The sequence below is a fragment of the Poecilia formosa genome, unplaced genomic scaffold, assembly GCF_000485575.1.
Source record: "Poecilia formosa unplaced genomic scaffold, Poecilia_formosa-5.1.2 Scaffold222, whole genome shotgun sequence".
NCBI classification, from domain to species: Eukaryota; Metazoa; Chordata; class Actinopteri; order Cyprinodontiformes; family Poeciliidae; genus Poecilia; species Poecilia formosa.
This window is the reverse complement of record NW_006800161.1, coordinates 53,844-62,735: the sequence shown is the minus strand read 5'-3', so window position 1 is coordinate 62,735 and position 8,892 is coordinate 53,844. Positions and strand designations below refer to the sequence as shown.

At 39.0% G+C, this 8,892-nt stretch overlaps 1 protein-coding gene across 2 annotated transcripts in view; it reads left to right on the top strand.

Annotated features, from left to right (window-relative positions):
• Nucleotides 1–7,280, top strand: part of gabrb3 (gamma-aminobutyric acid type A receptor subunit beta3) — a 52,067-nt gene extending 44,787 nt beyond the window's left edge. The window contains exons 9-11 of one of the 2 annotated variants that reach the window (XM_007568416.2): nucleotides 857–1,101; nucleotides 2,376–2,459; nucleotides 3,556–7,280. In XM_007568416.2, coding sequence (XP_007568478.1) covers nucleotides 857–1,101; nucleotides 2,376–2,459; nucleotides 3,556–3,903 — 677 coding nt within the window. In that variant the 3' untranslated portion in view covers nucleotides 3,904–7,280. The remainder of the gene's footprint in view (nucleotides 1–856; nucleotides 1,102–2,375; nucleotides 2,460–3,555) is intronic. The other variant, XM_007568417.2, reaches the window with a different exon arrangement.
• The last annotated feature ends 1,612 nt before the right edge of the window (nucleotides 7,281–8,892 follow it).

Sequence of the window (8,892 nt, the reverse complement as noted above, 5' to 3'; positions counted from 1 at the left end):
TATATATATATATAAAAATGACATACTTCAGCTTTGAGATAAATTACAACTGACAAAACATATTTTCAAAAACTGGCTCCTATTTCAATCATCCCCACTGCAAGTTGACCAAATTCAAAGTTCAAATAAATGCAAACTGTACAACACGCTTGTCAAACAAGATGGTGGACCTTGGAGACCCACAGAGAGCATTAGTGGTGGGGAAAAAAATAATGCAGGTCTTCCTGAAATTAAGACTTCGAAAGCAAAAAAATTTGACGAATCAATAAAGTGGATTTATTGCCCTGCAACACCAGTAGCATTTGTAAAAATGTCCTTCTTCAAGTTCCAGAGAAATATTAGAGGGACTGTTTTATGTGTACCTTTGAGCCTGTATGTATAATTTTGAATATAATAGATTAAGCACATTTACATCAAATACGACTAGATTAAATTTAGACTAGGACCAGTTGTTATTCTTAACATAATAATAATAATAATAATAATAATAATAATAATAATGTTTTATAATCATTCCACCACAAAAAAGTATAGCTTAAGTAAATGATTCAAAGCTCTAGATGAATATGATATTCATGACATTGATGATTATATGTAAACATCTTCCCAGCACTGTAATAGCTGTAAAAAACATATCAAATATTAGGAGGTTTTCTTTTTTGAAGAAATTGACTATTTGTATCAAGTTGGATGCTTAAAAAGTGAGGCTTTGTGTTGGCGCAGTCAGCACTGTGAAAAGGTTTTCAGAAAACATTTGACGGAACGGGAGGCGCAGTGACCAGTGGTAAAAACCTCCAGGCTGACATCTTTCTTTGTGTTGGGGTTCCCCTGCTAACCGGACTGTGATTCCCTCCAGGGATCACCACCGTGCTGACCATGACAACCATCAACACCCACTTGAGGGAAACCCTCCCCAAGATCCCCTATGTGAAAGCCATCGACATGTACCTGATGGGCTGCTTCGTGTTTGTTTTCCTGGCGTTGCTGGAGTACGCCTTCGTCAACTACATCTTCTTCGGTCGCGGTCCGCAGATGCAGAAGAAACTGGCTCTGAAGGCGCTGAAGGCAAATAACGAGCGCGGCAGGTTTGACCGACCCAAGGTGGGAAATACCAAATTGATGACAAAGTGGAAATTGCCAATATCGTGTGACTTGTGTTGTTGTTGTTGTTTTCTACTTTGCATGGAATCCAATATTGGCAGCAACAGCAAAATGAAAATGCATTTGATTGTACTTTGTTCTGCTTCAGCCTGGAGTCATTAAAGTTAATAAAGTTACAGCAACTTGTAGTTAGGTTTGATGTCATTTTTTCAAAAACAAATAGACGAAAAAATAAATAAATGAAATGGTAATGATTTGATTCATTTACAATTTTAACTTACTGCACTCTCTGCTGTGGGAGAGCCTTCACTGCGTTGTTGTTTTTTTTATGGTGGCAGAGCTTTAGCAGCAAATTATTTAAGCTGCTGATTCAAGCTTTGTCATCACTGTTGATTGGTATTTACTGCTGCAGGCAGTCAGCCTCCATCTTTACAAGTCAGCATGGAACAATAACCTTATCTGAAGGTTTGGACTTTCAGTGTCACTTAGAGCCAAAGAGACAATGGAGACTGCACACACTTAGTTATAAAGGAAGGACGGTCTATCAAACGGTTCTGGTTAGAGGTCAGAGGTTTATATCCATTGACAACGAATTGTGTGTATGGCCATGAATTCATTTCAGGTTATTAATTATGCATTTGTGCCTTTCTTTTTTCCTCCAGTGTGAAACACCAAACTTTTATAAATTTTAAAAACTACGTTTCAGTGATTGAGTTTTGTCTCACATCCTCAGGGTCAAAATTATGCATTCATGCTTAAGATCTACATACACCTTCACTATTATCTGCTTAACAAATGTTGCAAGCTTTTTACCCTGTGCTCGGTCTGGTAGGGGTCGCATTTACCCTGTGTGAGCTCCTACAAGGTTTTTTGTGTGTGTGTGTGGTTTTGAAAACTACGTTCAACCAAATATTATGATGCCTTTGCATACAATAAATCCTGTACATATAATTTAGTGAAAATTCACAACTTTTGAATCCAATTCTTGTTTCATAAAAGTAGTTTGTTAAAATGAATCCACCAGATTGAATGGGACTCTTGTCTGTGATGAATCTATGTACATTTCTGTCTGTAAGTACATAATTCATTAGAAGAAGAATTTCAAGGAACAAGCTTTTAAACATTAGACTAACAGTGACTCTAGTTCAATCATCCCAGTGTGAATCTTCTATTGGGTGACCTTTCTGACTCCTCTAAAGCTGAAATTCTATAAGAACCTTCAGCGCCTACCTAATCTAAACTCAGAGGACATTATTTCTGTTTCTTTCTTCTAGTCCATTCTAGAAGGAGTCAACTGGAAGACCTCGTCATCTCTTAAACAGTCCAATCAGGTTCAGAGCCGCCGTCACTCGCATCAGGTGAGCGTCCGCCCCAGCCAGCTGGGTTTTAAAAACCATCATTTAAAACATGTTTCAGTTGCAATTTAAAGCTGCATTATGTCACTTTTACCTGCCTTTCTCTCTGTGCAAACTAGAAACAGCCAATCAGAGCCAGGGGGTGGGTCTTAGTGCTGTTAATCACAATCTTGCTTTCTTCTACGTCTTCGCTTCTCCCTGTCTGCAGAGCTTGTTGTGAATACTAAGGCTAGTGAGCATGGCCACCGATGATGGTGGATGAGTGTTTTTTTCTGTAGCAAGTTGTTTCTCTGCCATTAGCTCATTTAGGACCATGTACCTGAGTTGATTGACAGTGCTAAGATCCTCCTGGCTCTTCTTTTTGTTTGGGAGTGGTGGTTTCTTCAGATTTCCTCCACCAGGGAAGAGGTGGAGGAAATCGATCTTTCCACAGATTATCTGTCTCATCTTACACTGTCACTGTCATATTTTAACATGTGTAAAAAAAACACATTCTTAAAACACTAAAAAAAATTCAACTTTCAGCCATTTTTTTTGTGTTGTCAATCATTAAAGCTATTTTTTCCAATGGTTTTTCTTCATTGGATTGAATAAATTGATGTTCTTGTTCACCAATCCATACCAGATTGGATTGGAAAGAGTGTCAGTTTACCTTGTCTTATATATCGTCACCTTCCTCAAATAATGACCGAAATCATTTTGTGCCAAAAGTTATTTTTGTCAACTAAAAAAAAAAAAAAAATCACCATCTCTTTCTTTCCAAAAGATGTTTTGGGCAAAACAAAAACAACACTTTTGGCCATTATTTGAGGAAGGTGACAGTACAGAATTTGCTACGTTATAACGTTGTGCCCTTTGTATTTATCTCAGCTTTCTGTGATTTATCTCTTCCTGTGTGGAAAGCTGCAGTCGCCATGACAGTAGTAACAGGGGCATCTAGTGCGACCTTGATCTGATTTGTGTGAAGTGATTTAACTTTGGGACAGAGGACCCTTCTCTCCGAAGGCCGCTCTGCGTTTTATCCCATCTGTGATGTCATCGAGGCCATTTTTTGTTTTTTTGTTTTTTAAACCTGGCTGCCGTCTGCGTTTTCTCCTAGGTCGACTCCCACGGGAACATTCTGCTGACGTCCTTGGAGATCCACAACGAGGTGGGGAGCAACGAGGTCACCACCACCTTGAGCGAGACACACAACTCCACCTCCATGACGTTCGACAACTCGGGGGTCCAGTACAGGAAGCCCAGCACACCCAACGAGGCGGGCCGCCACAGTCTGGACAGGAACGCGCAGTTCAAAAAAACCCGCCTGCAGAGACGATCGTCACAGCTTAAAATCAAAATCCCCGACCTCACCGACGTGAATGCCATCGACAGGTGGTCGCGGATTATATTCCCCTCCGCCTTCTCCCTATTCAACATCATCTATTGGCTTTATTACGTCCACTAACACACTGTGGTTTTGTTTTGTTTTTCTTTTTTTGTTTTTTTTGTTTTAAACCCATCTTTGTCTCGTTCCGTTCTGGAATCGGAGAGAACGTTTCGATGCAACACACCTAACGTGGTAAAAATCCCGAACATTTCTGGGCATAGCGAGTGCAGACTTTGGCCGAGAGAGCCGTCACTCAGACTGTGCGACGTCATGTGGGTTTTTACCAGGGGGGGGAAAAGACTTTGAACAGCTGGGAGACAAAACATCTTTGCACCGCTGGAGATCTGTTGCTAGGACACCGGTGTTTTTAACGTGATCGCATTATCGCGGGTCTCTTTATAGCAATGATATTATTTGTCTACAAGTCTTCACTTTGGCTAATGTGGATGCTCAGATTTCTACCTGCAGACTAAAATCTGTCTTAATCGTTGGATGTTTTGGAGAAATATTGTGGTTTTTAGCTCAGTTCAAGTGAAATCACTGATGAGTCTTACAGTGCCTTGCAAAAGGATTTAAACCCCTTGAATGTTTCCACGTTTTATCACATTTTAACCACTGATTCGAATGTATCAACATTTATTTTATGTGATAGACCAAAATGCCCAACTGGCGCAACATTTTAGGAGTGAGATAAACAATTTTGAAAATCTACATGATTCCATTGTTGCTCTGGCTGAATGTTTTAGATCAAAGTCCTACTGGATGGTGAACGGCTTTTCCAATTTTAAATTTTCTGTAGCTTTAAACAGATTTTATATTTCTTTTCTTTTTTTTTTCAGGATTGGCGTCCAGATAATCTCGTGTGCAGAGTTACTTGGTGTTCCTGACGCTGTTTGTTCTCTAACAAACTTCTTCACAGAACAGCTGGATTCATACTGAAATTAAATTACACACATGGTTTTTGTTTTCTAACTAAGACTGCCAAATTTTGTTTAGGGCATTAGTGTGTCGATCTATCACATAAAGTCCCAATAAAAACAAAAAAGTTTGAGTTTGGCATGTGATAAAAGGTGAGAAGTTCAGGGAAGTTTGAATGCTTCTGCAAGGAAAGGAGAGCCAGTGGCTTGTTGGGTAAAAAGTGGAAATGGGTGAGAGCCGGCGACAACGTTGCCAAAGATCCAAACGTCTGGCGTTGCTTTGCTTTGGAGTTGATGCCACTAAGTGGTTCTCTTGCTCTTTTGCTCGCTGGAACCTCTGCAAACTTTCTGAAATGCAATGTACCAGGGTAAACGCATATTCATTGTTACATGTTACTTTACCTTAAAATTCCTACTGTTACTGCAAGAAAGGGCGATCACAGCCACCACATTACTGAAACCTACTTTTCTTACTCTCAGCCCGTCAGACAAAGAAAGCTTGGAAATTTGTTTACATAAAAAAGAATAACTAATGTCGGTGGATTATCTGTGTTTGTAAAAAAAAAAAAAAGAAAAAAAAGAAAAAACTCCTTAGGTTTAATTTGGTCTGTCTTACCCGAAACAATTGATGTCATTGTGTCTTTGATGCTAACTTACATTATCTGTCAAGTTTGTTCAACACCTGGCAAAGTATACCCTATGCTTTTGCTTTGTGTAACATACAGCATACAGCTGGAAAGGCAAGGTATTCATTATTGAAATAACGCCAAGCCAACAACAATCAAAACTAAAATGTATAGTTAAAGGCAACTGGTATATATAATTTCCAACATTAATAAATATATTTTTTTTCACCAAGATTTTTTTTCTGATAATCCAGTTAAGTAAAGCGGGGCTCTGTTATGACATGGACAAAAAGGAAAGGCCATAATTCACTTAGATGGATAATAAATAAAATGAGCATTGTCTTCCTAACACCTTAAAGGTCCATCAACTTCAGTGTAACCTGTTAATGAAGTCGAAACTCTGACTGACTCCCTGCAGTGAAGTAACCTGTTTTATAGCCACAGGCTCCGCCCACAAGACTAGAAAATAAAACAATTACATCTAGTTTAAGTAAGCTCTTTTCAAAGTTTAAACAAATAAGACAATAAATAAACAATAATAGTAATGAAAAAAGAAACCTGCAATTAAAACGCAATGCTCAATTTGATAGAAAACAATTAATGTACAACGTTACTGCTACGTCATCACGTAACTCCCTCCGGGTGCCCTTTAATCCGGAAATAGCTTTGTTTGAAAGTCTGACCCGAGAAAATGTTTGACATTGGTAATTACAAGCTAGGAAGGATATGACAACTTTGTGCACCCACGACGAACCGCGCCGGTTTGTGCTGAAACCAAAAAGTAAGTTCTGTCGCGTGTGTGTGTGTGTTTGCGTGCCAGCACGGACTTTGCTGTAGCACTGTGGTAAAAGGTCCATGTGCTTTTACATGGACCTTTTACCTTCCTTTCTTAGGCAAGAAAGGAAGAAAACAAGACACCAGGTCCCGATGAATGTTTAGGCACCAATATGGAAATTTGGGTCGACATCAATATTCGATATCATTTCTTGAATATTCGATATTATTTTAACACATATATTTTACATCCTTTCCGACACCTTAAAAAAAAATAAATAAATAAATAAAGACTGCTGACTTCACCTTCTCTGCTTCAGATAATTTTGAAAAGTGTAGTTTTTTTTATATTGGTTATTAATATTGGCTCAGTCATATTAATCTGGCGGTGCTGATATGTTACATAATGATGCCGATGTTAGTGCCGATGTATCGTTGAAATCCCAACTGATGATGTAAGTAAATAAAGACGAATTTACTCCTTTCCAAAGTCAAACAGAAAAATCCTTTCAATAAAACCTTTTATTGTCTTTTGTACTGTTAACACCTCTGGACAAACCGCTGGCAAAACATCAGACTTTGATTAGACTACGAAAGAGTTTTGATTAAGTGCTAAGCTGTGACTGGTCTGTCTTTTTATATCTGGGCTGAGCTTCCTGTTTTAATGTGAAGCTACATAAACAGTCGTCTGGCTGTAAAAAAAAATAAAAAATTTTTTATTTTTTTTATTTACCAGATTTTGGGTTCATATGAAAAAAAACAACTTTAAATGATTTCCCACTTTTGTCATCATGCTTTCTGTACCAATCTATTCTTGATATTTCTGGTGAAACTATTATTCACAGCGAACTTCACACTGGACTTTTCTTTCTTTTTGTCTCATTACATGGCGTTAGAGCAGTAACTGGGGTTGTCGTTTAAAAACTTGTCATCAAGCCGTTTTCCGTGAAGTCTGGATGTACATACTATCACAGAACATTTTCTCTCAGCTCAACTTAACTCACATTGGCTATGTTGTCATCATTGTTTTGCTCAGTGATTTCCAGCCTTGCCTTGTTTCGTTTTTGTTAGTCCTCACGAAATATTACGATTTCCTGTTTGTGATTGAAAAAATATAAAAGTCGAACAAACAGCTTGAGATGATTTTTATTCTTTTCCTGAAGGCCCAGCCAGGAAGTGAACTTCCCCACCGCTGCCCCAAATCCTCTCCCTGCAAAGTAAGGAAGGGCCTAGAAAGTTTCTACAATAACTGAAAAAAGGGGGTAAAAAAGAATAGAAAAGAAAATAAAAGCTGCTGGCAGACACAACTTGCGACGCACCATCTGCACTGCTTGCCTGAGCGGCTTGCAGCGCGTAGGAGTGACACCACCTGTCAGAAGTCCGCCGAGCTCTGCGACACGCGGGAGCTCCTGCCTTATGGAACACTAGTCTCTATAAGAAGTCAAAAAAAAGCAGAAGAAGAAAACACTCATGTGAGTTTGGAAAGGTTTCTAATTATTTAACAAGCGGCTCCTTTTGAAAACTTGTCTCCACAAATTAAAATCGGTCATCAGTTGAGCTGTACATGGAATCCACTAGCAGGAGCTAAACTCACTTCTGTTAAAACCGACATGCACATTCATGTAAGACTCTCATGTCCCAGGAAAAGTAGACCAGTGGACTATTTCTGGAGTTTACTGTTTTCATTTTTCTATGACAATTAGGATAGCCTTATCCTGGTCATTGTCACCCTATGTAATTCCACTAGATTTTAATCTGTCCTCAGTTCTCAAATCCAGTAGACTTTCAATCGGGTGAATCAGCAAAGACATGGACAAATTGTAAACAATGACACAGATTTTCTTTGCCATTCTCCAAATGTAGGCCCGGTCCCAATACTCGCACTACGTTTTACGCTACTCTACAAAGAGTGTACTCGGCTGAAGTGAACATAAGGTGTTCGAAAAAGTAGCAATTTTCATAAGTGTGACCAAGTTCTCCTTGCACACAAAAGTGGTAGTAGCACAGAAAAGTGTCTAACCTCAACGTTCTGGGTTCAGAGTTTTAAAATAAACCGTGTGGACCGGCAACGAGTTCTGTGACGGTGAAAAAACACAGCCTGCCGCGTAAACGTAGGCGTGCAGCATGTTCAGAAGCGACAACTTCCCTGGGAAATAAAATAAGCCGAGGATGCAGTACGCTCTTCCAAAAAAACAAAAAAAAAACAAACACCCAACAACCCTGCTTTTAGTATTTGACTGTATAATTAGCATTTTTAAGAGAAGCTGTCAGATGGGTGGGTGAGAAAATGTCAGGCACACAAAAAGACAAAATAAATAGCCTGATAATTAACATTCAAACCAGAGCTCCTTTAAAACAGGGGTCCAGAAGTGTTAGACTGCAATGAATGAAATGAAAATATATATGGAGGTAGATTTAACCGCTAGGATCAGACAACAATGAGAAACAAAAAGAACCTTAACTCCTTGTCTTCATATCTACTGATAATGGCACCCAGGACATGTGTGTGTGCAATAAAATAAAAACACCAAATGGGAGATTTGATTGAGTTTCTTTGGAAAGCTGAGAAGAAGATAATTAGGCCGTGACAATAATACATTTCTTGGTGTAATGAGACAGAGCTGGAATATCTGCACGCTCGCCCACAATAATGAATCGAAATGAGCGATATTAAACCTGGAGGCGGAAGCAACAACACGAGCTTCCAAGAGTGAACCCCCCGCAGCGACTTGGACCAATAATGCAAACAG